We start from the raw sequence: 21,618 nt of genomic DNA, 5'->3' as shown, positions 1-21,618 counted from the left end.
TTTTTTAAATGAAAGAAAAAAAAAAAAACATGAAAGGTAACACCGGTTACTTTGCCAAGTAACTAATTACCCTTACATTCAGGTAACTGAGTTACTAACGCAGTTACTTTTTGGGAGAAGTAATTTGTAACTAATTAATTACTTTGTAAAAGTAAGATTAACAACACTGGTCATAAAGATGAAGTCTGCAGAATGAAAAGTGACGAAAGCGGAGTTGCTGCTCACTTCTCAGAATTTGCAAAAGAAATGTTCCCTGACTCAAAGATTGCATCGGTAAGTTAATTTTATCAATTGACATTTTTCATTTATAATTGGACACACTAACGAACTACCTTCAAGTCAAACTGAATTGCGAGCTGAAGTGCCATGAAGTGCAGCCATCAAAAGACATAAAAGAAATTGCCCAAAGTGCTACATACAATTATTATTAATCATGATGTAGCTGAAGATATTGTTCTTTGATTGCACCAGGTTATATGTTACAATATTACCAATAAATTAATATTATTTTAAAAATTGAGTTTTATTTTTTTTTCATATTGCACGCTGTATACAACGTTGTTAGATTTGTCACCAATTTGTAAGGACATTCGTCACTAAGATTGCCAACGGCCTCGGGTTGACAGGTATACAAAAACCTATGCTGAATCCTTAATAAATACTGCATGTAAAATCACTAATAGCACACATTTTAGTTACACATAGAAAAACAAATTACACATGCAAATCGGATAATAATAATATATTGCCGGTAATAATAATAATAATGATGATAATAAATTAATGGTAACGAATAGGGTTCTAATGTGACAGTTGTGTTTTGCATGCTGTTCCTGAACGCACCCTGTGACTGACGCAAGAGAGCGATGCAAAAGAGTGGGAAGTTTTTACTTTCACTTTTTATGTTCTGTTGTTGGCAGGGACCGGTGAGCCATGTTGTTTAGCCAGTTCATGCACACCACGTTCATATTTCTCTCTCATTTAATCTCAATTTCAATGGTGTCATCTTTTTCTTTCAAATGGTGAGTCAATTTTACATCAGATGTCGAAAGGACCGTATGTCGATGCGATCGTATGTCGAGGAGCATTCAGCAATTCTTAGTACTCCCCGACACTGATGATGTCATTTTAGTGCCGTATCAGTTGCAGCACTAGTTGCAACAACTTCACTTCCACACTTCATTTGACGCCATAAATTGTGCTGAAAGCTTTCAGCTCCCACTGCAGTCTTAAACCAAGGTCATTTGGTTCCAGTATCAATCACCAGTTCAAAACTGAATAAAGGCGTGCTCCTATGGTGGCGACACTGTTTTATCCAATAAAGTTGTTCAGGGTCATTTGACAGAAAGGAGGTCCTGGGGACACAAACTGTCATGTGTCGTAAATGATGCCACAGTCCGTGTTCCTTCTGCTGACCTTGCACGGTGGAAGCACCCAGGGAAAGCGAGCGAAAACCACAATCTACTGCACTACACTGCAGTGCATCAAAGTACAATATGTTATAACGCACAGCGCCGTGTTGCATTCATCTGAACTGCCAGGTCTGATAATATCCGCCGTCCAAATCGAGGAGTGACTTGATGATAGTGTCCTTGTGCCAACATCATAATTTTATTATAACATTGTACTATCGAATAGTTAAGTGTCTTGCTACAGATCTATTATATACAAGCATTGCAATAATTTACCGTATGATACGTATAATACAGTGTTGTTTTTGTCAACTACGATAACGAAAATATTTCGTCAACGACCAATTTTTTTTATGTGATGACGAGCTAAAATTTGGCTTGGAAGACAAGAATATAACGAGACGAATGCCAGTTTTAGTCTGACGAGACGAAAATGCGACATAATTTCTGTCATATGTTCACAGTGTGTGTCATTTTCATGTTGTACATGGAGTACGTCAGCTTGCATCATAGCAGTGTTTGGGTCGTGTCACTCGTGTAAGATATACGGCGCTGTTCCCTCACTCTCATCACCGGAGTTTAGGATGTGTCTAAAGCTAGGCTGCGCTCCATCCTGCTTGTTTGGAAACATGGTAAGATTTGTCTTCTTATGTTGGCAAAATGCTGCCTTAGCCTTTAAAGGTCTGTGCTGAGTAGGGATGCAACGATACAGATTTTCGGTTTGATTCAATACTTTTAATGCTCTGAAACAAAAAATACAATTGTTATTCCTTTTTTGATATATTTTTTTATTTTGCTAACAAGCAAAAATAACAATGCCATCATATAAACATGCATAATATTTATCTGCTTATTTCTTACTGATCTGAATAAATTTTGTATAAAATGCTTAGAACAATCTTACTATTTGTAAAGTGAGGTGGGACACACTGTTTGCTACAGCTCTCTTAGCAGCTTGGTTTACCACATGGGCAAAACATTCTATTTGTGGTCCAAGTCCATCTGTGTCACGTACTGAATTAACAATATTTGCAGCATTATCTTTAGCCAATGGTAGGGATTGATCTGGTCTGATTCACTTCCACTCAGTCATGGCCGTTTTTAATTCATCTGACAAGTTAGCACTTGTATGACTCTCATCAACGGGACGAGTTTGAAGTAGAGCGCTCTTAATTTGCCACTCATTGTTCAGCATTTAATGTACCGTTACCGTGAGGTAGCTTTCTGTGGCCCGGGATTTCCAGCTGTCTGTTGTCAAAGCGTGGTTGTTCGTAGCAGCCAAGTTGGTAACAATGTGTCGGCGGACTTCGTTGTAAATATCCAGAAAGACAGTCTTTGTGAAATATGTACGAGAGGGGATAGCATAGCGTGGATCAATAGTCATAAGGTATGAAAAGATATCGTTTTCAACCACAGAATAAGGATGCAAAGTTTTGATAAGAAATGTTGCAACACTACGTGTGATTTTCTTATGTTTATCAGAGGTGAACGTGAACTTCTTTTGAAAGGCGTCCTGAAACTTGGGTTGCGTTACCTTGTCGTCTGCCCTGCTCGCAGATGACTTGTCTGGGTGATGGTGGCAGAGATGAGTGGTCATGTTGCCTGTGATGTGTGGTAGAGTTGTGAGGCAGTACTTGCACAGTTTTGGTTTTAATCACCATTTTCTTCCCCTGATTGTAACCAACAGCAAATCCAAAATGCTACCACACAGCAGATCTGTACGACCTTGAAGCCGGCTCCTCAAACTTATGTCTTTCCTCACAAGCCATGATCCTCGTACAGTGGGGCAAATAAGTATTTAGTCAACCACTAATTGTGCAAGTTCTCCCACTTGAAAATATTAGAGAGGCCTGTAATTGTCAACACAGGTAAACCTCAACCATGAGAAACAGAATGTGGAAAAAAAACTGAAAATCACATTGTTTGATTTTTAAAGAATTTATTTGCAAATCGTGGTGGAAAATAAGTATTTGGTCAATACCAAAAGTTCATCTCAATACTTTGTTATGTACCCTTTGTTGGCAATAACGGAGGCCAAACGTTTTCTGTAACTCTTCACAAGCTTTTCACACACTGTTGCTGGTCTTTGTTGCTTCATTTCTAATTGTGTATCATATTGCCTCTGTAAAGCCCTTTGAGACCTCTGTTGTGATTGAGGGCTATACAAATTGAATTGAATTGAATTGAATTGAATTGAATTGGTCTCTTGGCCCATTCCTCCATGCAGATCCCCTCTAGAGCAGTGATGTTTTGGGGCTGTCGTTGGGCAACACGGACTTTCAACTCCCTCCACAGATTTTCTACGGGGTTGAGATCTGGAGACTGGCTAGGCCACTCCAGGACCTTGAAATGCTTCTTACGAAGCCACTCCTTTGTTGCCCTGGCTGTGTGTTTGGGATCATTGTCATGCTGAAAGACAGCCACGTCTCATCTTCAATGCCCTTGCTGATGGAAGGAGATTTTCACTCAAAATCTCTCTGTTCATGGCCCCATTCATTCTTTCCTTTACACAGATAAGTGGTCCTGGTCCCTTTACAGAAAAACAGCCCCAAAGCATGATGTTTCCACCCCCATGCTTCACAGTGGGTATGGTGTTCTTCGGATGCAATTCAGTATTCTTTCTCCTCCAAACACTAAACCCTGTGTTTCTACCTAAAAGTTCCATTTTGGTCTCATCTGACCACAACACATTCTCCCAGTCCTCGTCTGGATCATCCAAATGCTCTCTAGCGAACCACAGACGGGCCTGGACGTGTACTCGCTTCAGGAGGGGGACACATCTGGCAGTGCAGGATTTGAGTCCCTGGCGGTGCATTGTGTTACTGATAGTAGCCTTTGTTACTGTGGTCCCAGCTCTCTTTAGTTCATTCACTAGGTCCCCTGTTTGGTTCTGGGATTTTTGCTCACCGTTCTTGTTATAATTTTGAAACCACGGGGTGAGATCTTGCACGGAGCCCCAGATAGAGGGAGATTATCAGTGGTCTTGTATGTCTTTCATTTTTCTAATAATTGCTCCCACAGTTGATTTCTTTACACCAAGCGTTTTACCTGTTGCAGATTCAGTCTTCCCAGCCTGGTGCAGGTCTACAATTTTGTCTGTGGTGTCCTACGACAGCTCTTTGGTCTTGGCCATAGTGGAGTTTGGAGTGTGACTGACTGAGATTGTGGCCAGGTGTCTTTTATACCAATAATGAATTAAAACAGGTGCCATTAATACAGGCAACGAGTGGAGCCTCATTAGACCTCGTTAGATCTCGTTACAAGAAGTTAGACCTTGACAGCCATAAATCTTGCTTGCTTGTAGGTGACCAAATACTTATTTTCCACTCTAATTTGGAAATAAATTCTTTAAAAGTCAAACAATGTGATTTTCTGTTTTTTTTTTTTCTCCACATTCTGTCCCTCATGGTTGAGGTTTACCCATGTTGACAATGACAGGCCTCTCTAATCTTTTCAAGTAGGAGAACTTGCACAATTGGTGGTTGACTAAATACTTATTTGCCCCACTGTATCTGTCACTTCTGCCACAAATAAAAGCAGCGTGGTTGACCCCGCCCTCCTGGCAGTTTGAGGGTGGAGGGGAGGAAGGCTGCTTGCGAGGAGGAGCTTTCTCTGAACTTTTCAAGGCAGAGCGCTCAACTTTGGCTGCGCCCCGGACATCTTAGCGAGAGCACACAAGAAAAAGTTCAGAAAATACATTTTGGGAGCTTTTCATTTGGATCGAATGTTTTTGTGTATTGAATTGAAAAGGGCGTCTCGAATGGTTCAATACAAAATCGAGTAATGTTTCATCCCTAGTGCTGAGTGATCATCAGACGCTAAATGTAATTTGTCGCGTTAGCGTAGCATTCGCATTAGCTTCATAATGGTGAGCGTTCTCTTAAAACATTCGCCAGTCTAAAGCAGAGCCCTTTGGCTTTTCTGGTCAGTAAGTCTAGAGGATGTTAAAGGCTCAGATAACATTTTTTGTTCTTTTTTACATACAGTTTGGGTCTTCTAGATGGGTTTAATTGAAAATAACGTACTGCTTCTCCTGCTGAGAATGTATTATCATCACCAAGTTGGTGTTGTCCTTGTAGACGCTACAATATGTGCTCGTCTCTCAATCTTAATTCGAAATTGTTGAAAACCTTCATTCATTTTTGGACTAAAACTTCTGGAATTTTAAAGATGAAAACATTTTAAGTCACAAAATTTGTATGAGATTTCGTTGACTAAAACTAGATGAAAACTAACACATTTTGAAATGACTAAAATATGACTAATTTTCATCCAGAAGATTAAGACACAAATTAGAAGGGCTGCCAAAAACAACAACGGTATAATATTAGTGTGATCCTCCATGTAACTCAAAGGAGTTCAATGCAATGAATGGAAATGTCACTATTCCCTTCTACTGTATTCATCTAACCCAAAAACATTTTTGTAAAGGTTTTAATCAGGAAAATGATACAGAAAAACACTCCATGGCCTGGCCCCTCCCTACCTTTGCAATCTACTCCGTTTAAACAATCCAACCAGTCCACTTCGCTCTGCCACCATTCTACGCCTCTCCGTCCCCCGTGTCCGCCTCTCCACCTATGGTTCCAGAGCTTTTAGTAAGTGTGCCCCCCAGCTCTGGAACTCCCTACCCTCTGATCTTTGCAGCATATCTACCCTATCACTTTTCAAATCCAGACTGAAAACACACCTGTTCACTCTTTCTTACCCACCATAACCCCTAGCTCTGTTTATATTTTTACTTCTTTTTATTGTGATTTTAATCTTTTATCCTTTTAATACCTTGTTATCGTACTGTGATTCCATGTCTCTTGTGAAGCGTCTTTGTGTGGTTTGAAAAACGCTCTAGAAATAAAATGTATTATTATTATTATTAGAAATTATAATGTGATTTTTTTTTAATGACTTCTCACCACGTTTTAATATTAGTATTAAATTATTATACAATTTATGTAGTATCAACACAAGGAAATAATGACGGGCCGTTTAAACAACAACGGCAAAGGAAGGGGTCTGGAAAAAACTTTCCTAAATGTCAATTAGGGTCTCTACAGGGTTCAACTAGCCAAACTTAAGACTTTGAAATACTTTTTTAAGACCATAATGAATAAAATTTAAGTGCATTGTTCTTCATACAAGTTTCCCTCCACCGGCTTCAACCATGTGTTGGACTGTACATTCTCAAGCCAGAAATCATTAAATTTGCAAGTACCCATTTATGTCACAACTGTAAATCGGTTCTGTTAAGTTTTATCCGCTATGATTATGATTATGCCAACTAAGCTGTGAACACGCAAATCCGCGTGCATGGCAAAACCTTGTGTTCGATAAATTCTGACTGAGCAGCACAGGTAGTTCCGCTTTGAAGTTATATTATACAGTCCTAAAAACTTGAAACATTTAAACGCCAGACTGATATTTATTAGGGCTGTCAAACGATTAAAATTTTTAATCGAGTTAATTACAGCTTAAAAATTAATTAATCGTAATTAATTGTAATTCATCGCATTTCAAACCATCTATAAAATATGCCATATTTTTCTGTAAATTATTGTTGGAATGGAAAGATAAGACAAGATGGCTATATACATTCAACATACGGTACATAAGCACTGTATTTGTTTATTATAACTATAAATCAACAAGATCGCATTAACATTATCAACATTCTGTTAAAGCGATCCATGGATAGAAAGATTTGTAGTTCTTAAAAGATAAATGTTAGTACTAGGGCTGTCAAAATTATCGCGTTAACGTGCGGTAATTAATTTTTTTAATTAATCACGTTAAAATATTTGACGCAATTAACGCACATGTCCCGCTCAGACAGTATTCTGCCTTTTGGTATGTTTTACAGCAAGGTTTTTTGTGCTGTCTAACAGCGAACTCTTGTGGTCGCTTTGCGACATGGTTTATTGCTTTCGTGCCAGTTCAATATGGCTGCACGACGTCTCGGGCTGAGCCCTACGTTGTAATGTTGTGATTATATGATCCTTGGACAATATTTGTCCGTAAGTATGGTTGTTGTAAAGAATGTACATATTATGTTAGTAAGCGAAATGTTATATTTTTTGTATGAGACGCTTTTTGTTTATGTTTAGTTAACCTGTATAGCGTGCTAAGCTAACGTTGTTTTTTTTGTAGTTTTACTACGGTCTAAAGAGGACAATGTTTTGAGGCCATTTTATTAATAAATCAGATGAAAAAGGAAGAAGTCTGATTATTAAGGCGTCGTTCACTAGCTGTCTAGCTTTGGAAAAAGTAGACGCTTCGGAGTGAGGACAGCATAGACAGATTTAAATGACAGTAGAGTGAAATGCCCACTACAGTCCTTATGTACCGAATGTTGAATGTAGATATCCATCTTGTCTTATCTTTCCATTCCAACAATTTATTTTACAGAATATATATATAATTTACAGAAAAATATGGCATATTTTATAGATGGTTTGAATTGCGATTAATTGCGATTAATTACGATTAATTAATTTTTAAGCTGTAATTAACTCGATTAAAAATTTTAATCGTTTGACAGCCCTAGTTAGTACAAGTTATAGAAATTTTATATTAAAACCCCTCTTAATGTTTTCGTTTTAATAAAATTTGTTAAATTTTCAATAAAAAAAAAAACAAAAAAAAACTAGTAGCCCGCCATTGTTGATGTCAATAATTACACAATGCTCATGGGTGCTTAAGCCCATAAAAATCAGTCGCACCCAAGCGCCAGCAGAGGGCGACCAAACTCCAAAAATCACAAGTAACAACTAACATTGCACTGTGCTGTCATTTTAATCTGTTTGAGTGGGGCATGTGCGTTAATTGCATCAAATATTTTAACGTGATTAATTTAAAAAATTAATTACCGCGCATTACCGCGATAATTTTGACAGCCCTAATATTTATGCACATTGCAAATAAAAGTAACGCCAATAGATTTTAAAGACCTTTCCAAAATTGTATTTAAGACCTTTTATGAGATTTTATGAGAAGCGTAGTCATTAAAATAAATTCAAATCAAATGATTGGATTTAAGACTTTTTAAGACGCTGGGAATGCTCTGCTCTATATTGTTTGGATAGAAATGGGGGCAGAAACTCTTGAGGATCCACCCTGTCGTCACGGTCTAAATGGCACAATTGAGTTTGCATCGGTCTCCCGGGTTGCCAGATTCTGACTCCAGCCCAATTGCACCGTAAAAACTCACCCTATTCAGTTAAAAAAAAAAAAAAAACTGCCCAAATTACCTCCATTCCAAGATAAGATTTTGTCAAAAATAGCACAAATTTTATCCACCCATCCAGTGCATCTCTCCCATCCAGAGTCTTTGAAGAGAGCCCAATTGGGCATGAACCCACTCAATCTAGCAAGAATCTGTCTCCCACACTTTGGAACAGGGTTTCAAGCAGCAATCACGTTTTGGTGATGATGACACCTACTGTACATACTGAGCATGCGTACGCCATCAGTAAATTGGAATTTTCATGATTTTTGCTTGAGACTGTTTCATTCTAAAAGTGGCCTTAGATTCAAAAGATCAAGATATAAAAGATCAAGATATTAAAGATATGTGGAAGTCAAATCCACTGCGTTCCTCTGCTGAGATCTCGGTGTCCTCTGTCCATCGTCCTCAACAATAATAATGGACTACATTTCTTCAATATAAACATAACAATGTAATCCAAGCTAGTGTTAGTTCTTCATGCATTTTTGGCTTCGAAGCAACGCTAGACCCTCGACTCGGCTTCCAGCACTGCTACGACACAGTGGCGCCTGTTGCCATGGAAACAGGCATCCAAGGTCTAAAACACAATCAATTGTCCCTCTCTCATTGCTTGTCAGTCACTTTCTCCCTACCGCTTTACTCGTCGTTCTCGCAACTTCTCCGTTTTGCTTTCTTTCCTTTCTCATTCATTCACATCAGCTGCCACCTTGCCAAGGTGTCCCTGTGCTTGCTCACTCACGTCGATTCATTCAGTCTGTTTTTATACACCGCCTCTTTAAATTCATTCACGTCAACCAGGCGCCCATCTGTCTCTCCCTTTTCATCGCTCAGCACTTGTCACATCATCTTTGTCTCTTTCCCTTCATTCATCTTTGCCTACCTGAGCTTCATATCGCCCGATTCTTTTGATTTCTATCTTAGACCTTCTGTTCACCTGCAGTTCACTTTCTTCTCTCAAAAGTATTTTTATGGAGCTTTGATGCCACATAGACCGACTAGACAAACATTTGTGGCACCTTTTAACTGATATAGAATTAATGAGAGGGTGTCTCTTACTTAGTCATTGTCATTCATTGACATTATATTCATATTTTTCTCATGTTCACTTTAACTGCCCGTCGCAGAGCCCACACCGATTCTTGCCCTTCTAACTTCGAAATGTTTCAAAATTTACTCATTTAATTACGCCCCTCACGTTTATGGTTGCTGAAAAAAACGTGGATTTTTCTACAATTAATAAAAAAAAAAAAAAGCCCCCCTTCATTTCCAGTGGCAAAAATATTTTAAAAATTATTTCATGTAGCTCATCATACATTTTTGATCCATTTCACATTTACACATACATAAATTAAGGAAATCAGGGCGCACAAACGTTGTATTCAGGTTTTGCCAAAAACATGACAAAAACATCCCCATTAAATTTGATAAAATACAATTTTGATCAAATAAAATTCCTGTTCAGCTGCTTAGACACCGAGAATAGGAATCTGAGTGTCCTTATTGTCTGAATAGCTTTAAAGTATTACATGTGAATTTGATAATGCTCACATTGTGGGTGGTCATTATGTTTATTAGGAGCAGAGGTGGGTAGAGTAGCCAAAAATTTTACTCAAGGAAGAATAGCGTTACTTCAAAACAATATTACATAAGTAAAAGTAAAAGTAGTCGTCCAAAAAATGTACTCAAGTATAAGTAAAAAAGTATTTGGTGAAAAGAAGAAAGAAAATCACTGAATTCCGACGAAAGAAAAAAAAAAAAAAAAAACATGAATGAAGCATTATTCATCCAAAGAGCATGACTGCACTTTGATGGAGAAGATAGTTCCAAGTTTGAATAGTTAAGAGTTTCTTCATAAACACTATTTTGAAATTAAAAGGCTCATATCTCCCCTTTTCCGTGGTCAATCGGTGCCAAATAAAAACTGGGAGAGAGGTTAAAATTTCGAGCCGTGTAGAGGGCAGCACTCTGTATCAAATACTTTTTTTTTACAGTGCTTTAAAGACACCTCATGATTGAATAGGGGCTGGCGTGAAGATAGAGCGGCAAGCTTGCGTCTGATTGGTATATTGGAGTCATGTGATTATTGTTTGCGACGTCTCATTGGTGAAATGAGCTACCGTGGTAATACACCAAGCACGTCTATACTCTTGGCATCGCTGGCAAAAAAAAAAAAAATCTAATATGTAGAATAAAGAGGGGAAAATGTGACATTGTGCAGCTCAAAGTAGCGGAGTAAGAGTAGCGTTTTTTTCTTTACAAATCTACTCAAGTAAAAAGTATAGCTTAGTAAAACTCCTCTTAAAAGCAGTGGCGGTCCTGGCTACTTTCGCGCCCTAGGCAAACCACCCCATCAGCCCCCCCCCCGCCGACATCAAACACAAGAATGTGTTACGTTTTTTACGTTATTTTATTAAAATAGTCTATCCCCCGCCCAGAGGCGTAGCAAGGGTCCCCGGGGGCCCTAGGCAACAGGCAACATGGGGCCCTTTGAGCATGTGCAAGTAAGGGGGACAGTTGGACTTGTAGCAACTATTTAATAAAAGTCTAATAAAGCCTCGCTCTCATAGAGCGCTTTTTTGGACACTCAAAGTGCCCCCCCAATTGCATTATTCATTCACTTCACACTATCCTTAATTATTTACACACATTTGCTGTAATAAACAAAATGTACTTTAGATTATTATTATTATTATTGTGCTTAGTACACAGACCTTTACACATACCGTATTCTACTGACTAGCTAGTAAGTTATATTGCTTTTACTTAATAAGGATAACATTCTGGCACAGAAGTGAATCATGTAACATCTTATCAGTCTGGCTGATCAGTGTGTATGGTGATTCTAAACAGATTTAATGCTCTAGGTAACATCTTTATGTTTGAAGAAACGCTAGCATGCTGCAATGCTAGTTACAACAAGTTAAGGCAGTTAATTGGTTTACTACTACTAGTCTGCAGTGCTTCGACTACATTAGGACATAAAACTACAGTAACATAGTACACTCACCGCTGTCTTGCTTCCTTTTCTCCTCTTCTGCTTTTTTTTCTTTCTTTTTTTATTTCCAGACGGATAACTTTTCATTTTGCCAATTAAAAAAGGGCCCGATCGCCGCCCACTCACTCTGAGTCATGTGACACACATACATATTTGTGCAGTAAAATGAACACGAAGGTGGGGGCAGGGGGTTCGAGTGCGCGCTGCGTGCGGTCATCTTGGCCATAAAAGTGGCGAAAACTAAGCACTTTACACTCATATGGATGTACAACATCATTTTAAGATGCGAAACTAACATCTTCCCTCTTAGAGCAAATGTGCAATTCGAATATAAAGTAAAGAACGCTCTCCTTGACGCAGCGAGAACGAGTGGGATCAACCAGTTGACGTAACAGGAAAAACACGAAACGGTCGCGCTGATGACGGCTCTAACTTATCATAAGAACTTTATGGTATGAAGAGGAAATACTTCCATTTGTTCATGGACGCACAGATTAATCCTAACAGGTGGGGGGGCCGTCCTCTGCTCAAAATGCGCACCTTACGCTTACGCCTATTCTCGTTCTCAGAATATGCAGCGCTTTTGACGTAGGACAATAACAGGACTGGTTGCTATGGGAACGTACGCAGCGGCATACCGCATACCCAAGTAACCTTGCTAAAAGGAGTATTAAAATTGCTAATAAAATCGTTTAGGACTATTTTAGATGCATATATGTTATATTTTTCTTATAGAGTATTGAACGAGGAATATGATAGACCCATTAATGGACTTTCTTGGAAAAAAATCACCATTTCTTTAAGTAGTCACATGAATAATGAGGTGGCCTGTGAAAAGCTGTACAGGGTACGGAGCCTCGCCACCCTCCTTGCTTTTCCTCTGAGAGTAATGGAGACTCATCATGCTCACTCACTCTGCAGTTGCGAGCAGCTGATCCCCCTCCAGTCTCCCCCTCCCTCCTCACACACGACCTTCAGCAGCAGTTTACATGGTAAGGGGCGCCCTAGCGCCCACTCTACTAACTTGACGTGGAAATAAGCGGTATTAGTCTAGAAAACTAGCGGATTTTTTTTTTTTTCTCTGGAGGCCGCTTCTGCACCCCCAAATAGATTGCGCCCTGGGCGGTCGCCCACATTGCCCATAGCAAAAACCGCCTGAGCTTAAAAGTCAATTTTTCTAAAATAGTTACTGAAGTAAATGTAACGGAGTACATGTAACGCGTTACTACCCACCTCTGATTAGGACAAAGCAGCGAACAGTAATATTGAACCCCAAAAGAGTCATAATAAATAAAATCAACATTTTTACATGAATATCATTTTAAAAATAACAAATTACGCAATATGGCCCTTAAATTGTAAAAAAAAAAAAAAGGTAATATTATTATTAAAAAGAATTTACAAGATAAAAAGCATTTTCCCAAAGCATTTTTTTATTTCACATTTGTTTTTTTCCACAATAGCCTTTCTATTTCACAATTTCGTCTTTTAGTACAATGTGATTTTATTTAACTATTTTTTTTTTTTTTTAACAATGTATTTTTTTTTTTCCTAACGTGTTTTTCCCCACAATGGCTTTTTTATTTAATAATGTTTTTTAGCACAGTAATTTTGTTATCTAGCACAATGAATTGTGTTCTGCTAATAGAATACATAAGTTAAGTGAGCGACTGGATCGTGGAGTCTGGTTAGCTGCATTAGCATTTGGTAGCGTCAATTCAGAGTTACTCAGAGTAGTTGCGAATCTGTTGGATAGAAATGATAGGCCTTTACTTAAGCCTCAGTGAGGATTTCAGCAGAAGTGTGTTTTTGATGAGATGGTATCTGGAAGTTTACAGAACAGTTCATCGATTACTATGTGAAAAAGCTTTTTATCTTGTAAAATCGTTTTCATTATACTAGTATTACCTTATTTCATATTTAAGGGCCATATTACATAATTTTTCTGTTATTTATCAAAATGGTATTTATTTCGCAATGATTTTATTCATTTAATTACAACTATTTTGGAGTTGCATTTTGGAAGGAGTTATGGGGAGGATAGAAAGGAAGGAGATGGACAGAAGAGGAGAAGAACAAACAGCAACAAAAAATATATTGTTACACGCTTATGCTACTTATGAACATAGTGGTGCTATCATTAGCTAATTCTATTTACCCGTGGACACTATGTGGGGAGGCCTGATAACTGAGGAGAAAGAGGAGGTAAGGTGAGTCAAAAGGAGACGTGATTAGGCAGGCTGGAGCGTACACAATTCAGCAATGTGAGGTGGGGAACCCAGTATTATGCAGATGCGATGTGAAATGACCCGATATTTGTAAGTGCCCATAAAACAGGAAGTGACTCGGAAATGCCCAAAAATCAAAAGGACAAGATCCGAAATATACAGGAAGTGGCCACGGAATGCTTCAAAATGTGCAGGAAATGACCCAAAAGCAACCTTTATGTATTCGCCCCTTCCAGTCAAAACGGATTGGACGTCTAGCGCCGTCAATGGCAGACAATATGTTAACAAGGAAGTGACCCAAAATCTCCAGGAAGTAACCCATGCTCACCTTGCCAAAGCTGCCCTTTCCCAGCACCATAAGGAAGTTGAAATCAGACAGCTTCATGCGATCTTGGTTGCCATTGGAGTCGAAGCGAGCGGCATTGGCAGATTTGCCTTCAGTGTTCTTGCTCGGACCAATTTTAGCCCTCTAAAAAGGATGACAGAAAAATATAAGAGCATGATTTTGAAGAACGTCCCGACATTTAAAAACACTTTAGTCTATAAGAGGATAAACATAACTCATTAAAAGATTATTTGGTCGGTGCAGTCACTTATAACAGCTCTTTAGCAATATTTACTGGAGAACGAAAAACTTCTGTTTGGAGTGAAGATGTAATTAACCCTGGAAATGTCAGTAAAACACAGAATAAAACATAGACTCACCATACTGACACGAAACTATCTGTCACAACTGAATGGCAAAAGACAAAAGTGCAAGGAACATTTGAAACCAGTTTTCCAGGTGTGCAGGCACTTAATATCTATTTCAATCTTCATATACAGTGTATCACAAAAGTGATTACACCCCTCGTATTTCTGCAGATATTTAAGTATATCTTTTAATGGGACAACACTGACAAAATGACTTTTTGACACAATGAAAAGTAGTCTGTGTGCAGCTTATACTAGTATAATAGAGTATAATAGACTTTATTTTCCCCTCAAAATAACTCAAAATATAGCCATTAATATCTAAACCCCTGGCAACAAAAGTGAGTACACCCCTTAGAAACTACGTACATCCCTAAATGTCCAGATTGAGTACTGCTTGTCATTTTCCCTCCAAAATGTCCTGTGACTCGTTACAGGAATGCTGTCAGCATTGCCGCAGAGATTGAAGAGGTGGGGGGCCTGTTAGTGCTCAGACCATACGCCGCACTCTACATCAAATTGGTGTGCATGGCTGTCACCCCAGGAGAAAGCCTCTTCTGAAGACGGTACACAAGAAAGCCCGCAAGCAGTTTGCTGAAGACATGTCAACAAAGCACATGGATTACTGGAACCATCTCCTATGGTCTGATGAGACGGGCGGGCTTTCTTGAAAAGATATACCGGTACTTAAATATCTGAAGAAATGTGAGGGGTGTACTTACTTTTGTGATACACTGTATCTGACTGTAATTATTAACCTAAAAATTATGTCATTCGTTTGTGCTGAATAAATCATTGTTTGTGCTGCTATTATGGGTGTGACAAAATATCGAAATGGTGATATATCGTGATATTTTGTATCCCAAAAGGTTATCGATATGCTCCTGCCAAGAATCGAGATATCGTTTTAAAAAGGTTCAATGTCAAAAAAATAAAAAAAAATTAAATGAAACCAACAAGTTGCTACTAAAATCTTCTACCATAATAGTGTCTGTTAACTCTAAGGCTGCATTAACAGTGCTCGATGCCCAATCCATTTTGACTGGGAACGTTCGTTCATTCGAAACCAGAGCATTCACAGTCATTCTGTCCGATTTTCAGGGCATTTACAGGTCACTTGCTGTTCATTTTAGGGCATTTACAGGTCATTTTCTGTTGAGTTTGAGTCACTGCCTATTCATTTGGGTGATTCCCAGGTCACTTGTACTGTAACTAAAAATAAACCGGAAGTGACCCATAAAATACCTCAAAATCAACAGGAAGTAACTGAAAATCAACAGGTAAATGAACTTAAATGGACCCAAATTACTTTAATTCATCATTGCCTGGCATTGGTTGCCACTGACGGCCATAGACGTTCAATCCGTTTAAAGTGGGAGGGATGGCGGCGAATGAACGAATGTTCACCCTCCCAATTCGAATGGATTGGACGTCTACTATTGATAAACTCGTTCCAATTCACAGCAGAAGCTTATTTTTCTGTTTGTTAGTTTGTAGAATATCCTAGAATGATTTCCTGACCAATGTATCGATAATCGTTGTATCGCCATATCGTCAGATCATCGTTATCGTGAGCAATGTATCGCAAATCGTATCGCATCGTGATGTACAAAGAGGTTCCCACTCCAAGCTGCTATCATTTTTTAAAATATTTACAATTCTTTCAAAGGTAAATCTGAGGTCAACCAGCCCCCAATTTTGATTAAAAATGGCTAAAAATGGTGTCAATCGATTGTGCTACGTTTGTGCTGTAAGAATTTTCGTTTGTGCTTCGATCGTTTTTGAGATATTTTAATTTCGAGTGATGACGTGACTCACAGTCCAACATTTAATGCAAAATGGACCTGAAAGGGTTCCATTCGTTTGTGCTATGTTTGCGCTAGTTGTTGGGACACCCCTCATTCTAAAGACAGTTGGTACGCGCCGTCAGCTGCGAAGGAAAAGCTGCGAGTGATGTCATCACTCAAAATCAATATCCATAAAACCATAGCAGTACAACCGAAAAATTTTACAGCATAACTGTAGCATAAACGAAAGGCACCATTTCGGGTCCATTTTTCAATAAACAGGCTGCATGACGTCATCTCTCAAAATCACTATCGCAATATTTTAAAAACGACAGCAGTACAAACAAAAAATTTTTACAGCAAAAACGATTGACAATGTTTAATCTAAATGGGGGGCTGGTTGACCTCAGATTGACCTATAAAAGAATTGTAAATATCTTAACTTATCCAACATCACGCATGTTGATCATTATTATCTACTCTATCCATTATTGGATTGAATTTTCTAACCATCTCTGTCCTTGAATGGACGCTGCCTTGACCTTGTCACAATCTCTTCCAGCTTACAAAAAATAGATCATATTTTATTTTGTATGAAAGCCCCTTCTATTTTAACAAGGGTACTGGACTTGAACAAAAAATGCCTGCACACTCAGAAATAAAGGTGCAGAATGAGAACATCACCCTCTATCTTATCCTAAATTGCTGATCCACACCGATTTCTTTACTTTGTCTAGCCTGGGCAGTTTTAAGTCATTTCTGCGTGGCACTATCTCAAAAAGTGATGTCTGTTTGTGGATATGCCTCCAACCTCCAGACCTTTAAATGGAGTAAATGTTTAATCTGTTTTACTGTTCTAACGCAATACTAACAAACACCAAACCACACCCAAACACAAATTACCAAGCAGCAGAAAATGCTAAATGAATTATTTCAACATCCTTGAGAGCAGAGGTTTGCAAACTGTGGCTCCAGAGGCGAATGTGGCTCTTTTATTCGTTTGCTGTGGCTCTTCGTGACAATGACAGTGAACTTTTTCAGTGCCATTGACAATGTTAGATGCCCAATCATTTTTCCGCTGTGAATTTTAATGAGTTCATCACTAGTAGACGTCCAGTGTATTTTAACTGGGAATTGATTTTGAGCTGTGGCGTTCCCCACAGGTCAATCTCAGCACCCCCACTGTTCATTCTGCATCAAAAAACATACAGTAGCTAAAATCAAAGAAAATTAAACTGATTGGACGTCTAACGCCATCAATGGCAGGCACTGAGTAAATCGCGAGTGCTTTGACATTGATAAAATAATCGGTTCAGAAATAAGCTAGTTATAAATTTATTTTGACGTCATTGCATTGACTTTGATGGGAATGTCGACCCTACCAACATGGCCACCAGGCCATGTTGGTAGGGGCGGTGAAAGGTCTTTTCATGCTTCTGCTATCAACTGAAATTAGCTTATCACTAGTAGACGTCCAATCCATTTCAAGATTGGACAGCTGCCACCGTCAATGGCAACCAATGAGTTAACGAGTTTTTGATTTGATTTTAAATTGGATTGTACAGTTCTCAAATTGAATTCTAAATTTGAAGATGATAGCGCAGACTAAAAGCAAACTATAGATAAACTAAAAAAATGTTTTTCATTCATTCATTCATTTTCCATGCCGCTTTTCCTCACGTTGTTGCAGTTATTAAAATGTTACACGTCAAAGGGCTTCAAAATGGCTCTTTGAGTATCAAAGGTTGCTGACCTCTGCTTTAGAGAATAATTTACTGATCGACACTTAATGACATCTGACATAAACATTCATTCAGATTCATGTCATTATTCTGACAGTCTTATGACAATGCCATAAGAAGCACTCAAATAAAAAGTTAGTATTTTCCCACAACAGACAACACTGAAGTAATGTAAATCCAAAGAAAATCAGAAAGAAATTCATTGTCTAAAATAGCTTTGAAGGCTTTACTGTCATTTTTAGTGAGACCAAATGAGAAGTGACTTTGGCCTTGAACTCCAAGTTTCTATATATAGTGACATTCATCAATGCAAAACATCATATTCGAACTCATACTCGGACAATTGTTTGGAATCACTAGCACGTCAGTCCCAATGATGTTACAAAAACGTGTAGTGATATCATTATTACTATTTATTATGCAAGACTAACGACAGCTCCAGTTATTAAATCTCATTCAGTTGTTACTAAGAGTAACTAAAGATATGACCAGGATGTGTCAAAGAGCTTTTCTCATAGTGATAATTAAAATATGTGCATGCAAATGTAAAAATGATATGATAATAGAAAACTGCAACCATCCGCTTCGCTCAGTGTCTTTCACAGTGTGACCATGGACCATGACCTTCAGAAGGAGTGAAAGAAAAACAGATAAAGAGACAGAAGCTCACAGGAGGGCAATGAGGACAAAAGCGATCAGCAAAAGAGCGAGAGTGAAACCATAATGAGGAGAGGAAACATAAGGAGAAGCAGCGAGAAACGGAGGAAATGTATATTGAGCGGGCAGAAAGCTCTAACAACACAAAAATAAAACTTGCACTTCATGTGGCTCTCCATGAACCAAGCTGACCTGAAAGAAGGAAAAACACTAGTGCTGTATGATATGAGAATAAATGTCACCAAAATGATATGAAGCTTTCCATCAATATGTTACACGTCTATCATTATCGCCATAAATAGACCTGACCTGGGGCCCAATTTGCCCATACTTGCTACATTGACGAGACTCCATATGCCATAGTAGTACCACCAATCAGCCTGTAGTTGTCCCAAATTCACATAACCGTTAGCCAATTGGCTCCCCTGCTAACCGTAAATGAGTAATGCCTGCAAAACAATTGTAAATGCTGCACATATAATCTGCACATTACACGGACAACACAATTTGTACTAATGTCAATATTAATTCATTTATTATTAACAGGGGTAAAAGTGGGCCAGAATGCCGTTCCGGCTTGAGTTACCGAGCCGGAACGCCGTCCGACATACGGTACTTTGATCCCGAAAATATGACGGCAACTTTAAAAACCCTATGTGTGATGATTTGTTAAAAGTATTGTATTTTGTCAAATGGTGCCCTCTGGTGGCGGCGTTAGATGTGGCTGAATTCTTAACCTTTTATGACTGAGAACCAGATGAGTCTGACTTGGCTAAGGGACAGCTACGCTCTGGTTCGGCCCACATGAGGCTCTAAGTTGTTTCAGTTGATGTATGTTGGTGTAGGCATTTGTGGTTTGAAGGTACTGTTTGTTTAGTTATGTTTAGCGATTTGCTATGAGAGAAGTGTCAATACGTTAGCATTCATAGCATCTAAGCTAGCGGACTTTATTATGCAGATTGGGCTGATTTGATTGTATTGGAGGAACATTTGACGTATATCTTAATAATTTAAAGAAAAAACGAAAAGTAAATGTTTACATTACCTTAAATTTTATTTTTATTTTATTTATCCAATGTTTTATCCCATTTTTTGTTTGTATGTGTTATAGGAATAGCTGTGCCAAAAGCAGTTTTATCTGCATTTCGGTGGTTTTAGGAGGTTTGACCCCCCCCCCCCCAAAAAATAAAAAAATTCTGGCTCGGTGGTAATCTTAACTCATTTGCCCCCAAAAACGTATAAATATACTCTATTTTTAATTGTTTCAGTGTCACCAAGACGTATTTATACGTTTTGTTTTTTCCAAAAAGACATTTCTGGGTCGTGATTCAATTTACCTCCAAAGCACAAAGCTGAAAATCCATTTTAAAGCAATAAAACTGACCACTGGAAGGGAGTAGCGCATTTGGCAAGACCCGGAACCCGATTCAACGGCAACGAACGGCCAAGTCGCACGGCCGGGCGCCAGCGGAAGTCGACTGAATGGATGCCAGGCGGCGGATGACCGAGCAGAACGACCGGGACCACTAGTGCAGCGGACCATGCCTTTGAGTCTGTGCTGCTCGCGAGCAGAGCCCGCAGAGACTCAAAAAAATTCATCTTTAAGAGACAGACGGCGATGAGGGAAAAATGTAACCGGCTGTCGCGGCCAGAACAGCGTCACCTCTCAGTTATGTGTAAATAAATTGTTTATTTGCTCTCAAAAGCTCTATTTGTCTTATTGTTTATCTTATTTTGTAAAAGGAAAACATTATTCAGATGTTTAGGATGTAACTAAAGCAAAAAATAGCTGTGTATAAGTCAAAGTTATGTTTGAAATGTATGCTTTCACAAAAAACTCAATTTCTCTGTTTTTTCATCAGAAATTCTAGAGTTGCTCAAATAAGGCTATTTTCTAACGCTGATTTCTAAAGGATGGAAAAAGATATGAACTAACTTTTTTTCCTGCTGAAAGAAGAGAGTCTAATCTTTTGGTGGGTTCCATGTTTATATAGCAATAGAACAGAATTTTCTGTGGGCCTTGCAAAATCAATCAAAATCCAGTAAAACAGCCGGGAGCGAAGGACCTTGCTCCGGTGAAAATGGCTGAGAATGAATGAGTTAATGTCAGGGAGTTCCGGCAAGAAATTCTAGCCATTTTTACCACTGATTAATAATGATATTATGCTAACTTAAGTAGGTATTAGTAGATAATTAGAATCTTTACACTTAAGCAAAACAAATTTATGGTACTGTGTCGCTTCTTTTTACACTGGATGGTTTCAGGTTGCAGCACGACTTAATATATTTAAAGTTCGACTATGTCATTTTAATCATAGTTCATAAAATAAAGTGCGTGGAGAGGGGGGCTTTCATAATTGCTTTATAAATTGAACTCAAAATAATTACAAATCTATTATATTGTGGCATTGTAATATTTTGATATAAAGCAGCCAATATCGCAGAGCAGCTATAAAACACTGATCCATAACCGAATAACAGTCTGTTTAGATTACTCCAGCCATTTATTGATGTATTTAGGGCTTCCCAATTCAATAATGTCAGTGGTACTTGGGTGGTCCACCATGAGATTTTTAAAACATAAATCTGCATGCATCATTTGTGATCATTTCGGAATGCCCGTCGTGGACCACTTGGGTGTGTGGCATGCGATGAGCTGGTTCAGTGATGAATCAGTCAGATAACGTTATTAGCCAAGCTTGCATGCTGGATAATTCTGTAATAATAATTAAAGGAATGTGTGTATGTGTGCGTAAGTGTACGTATGTGTATGCGAAGAAGATCCTCAAATATGGAATGGCGGTGAGCATAAATAATTTCATTTTAGATGTTGGATTTGCCATCGCTTGTTTGGCTAACACAAAATGGCAAGGGAAATTTTA

The 21,618-nt window shown here is 38.5% G+C and overlaps 1 protein-coding gene across 2 annotated transcripts in view; it reads right to left on the bottom strand.

The window, feature by feature from the left end:
* Positions 1-21,618, bottom strand: part of prkcbb (protein kinase C, beta b) — a 261,728-nt gene that overhangs the window by 104,935 nt on the left and 135,175 nt on the right. For both annotated transcript variants that reach the window (XM_057860710.1, XM_057860709.1), the window contains exon 9: positions 14,186-14,326. In XM_057860710.1, the coding sequence (XP_057716693.1) occupies positions 14,186-14,326 (141 nt within the window). The remainder of the gene's footprint in view (positions 1-14,185; positions 14,327-21,618) is intronic.

This window comes from Corythoichthys intestinalis, chromosome 16 (assembly GCF_030265065.1).
Source record: "Corythoichthys intestinalis isolate RoL2023-P3 chromosome 16, ASM3026506v1, whole genome shotgun sequence".
NCBI classification, from domain to species: Eukaryota; Metazoa; Chordata; class Actinopteri; order Syngnathiformes; family Syngnathidae; genus Corythoichthys; species Corythoichthys intestinalis.
Note: the sequence above shows the minus strand (reverse complement) of the source record. Positions and strands in the feature narration are given on the sequence as shown.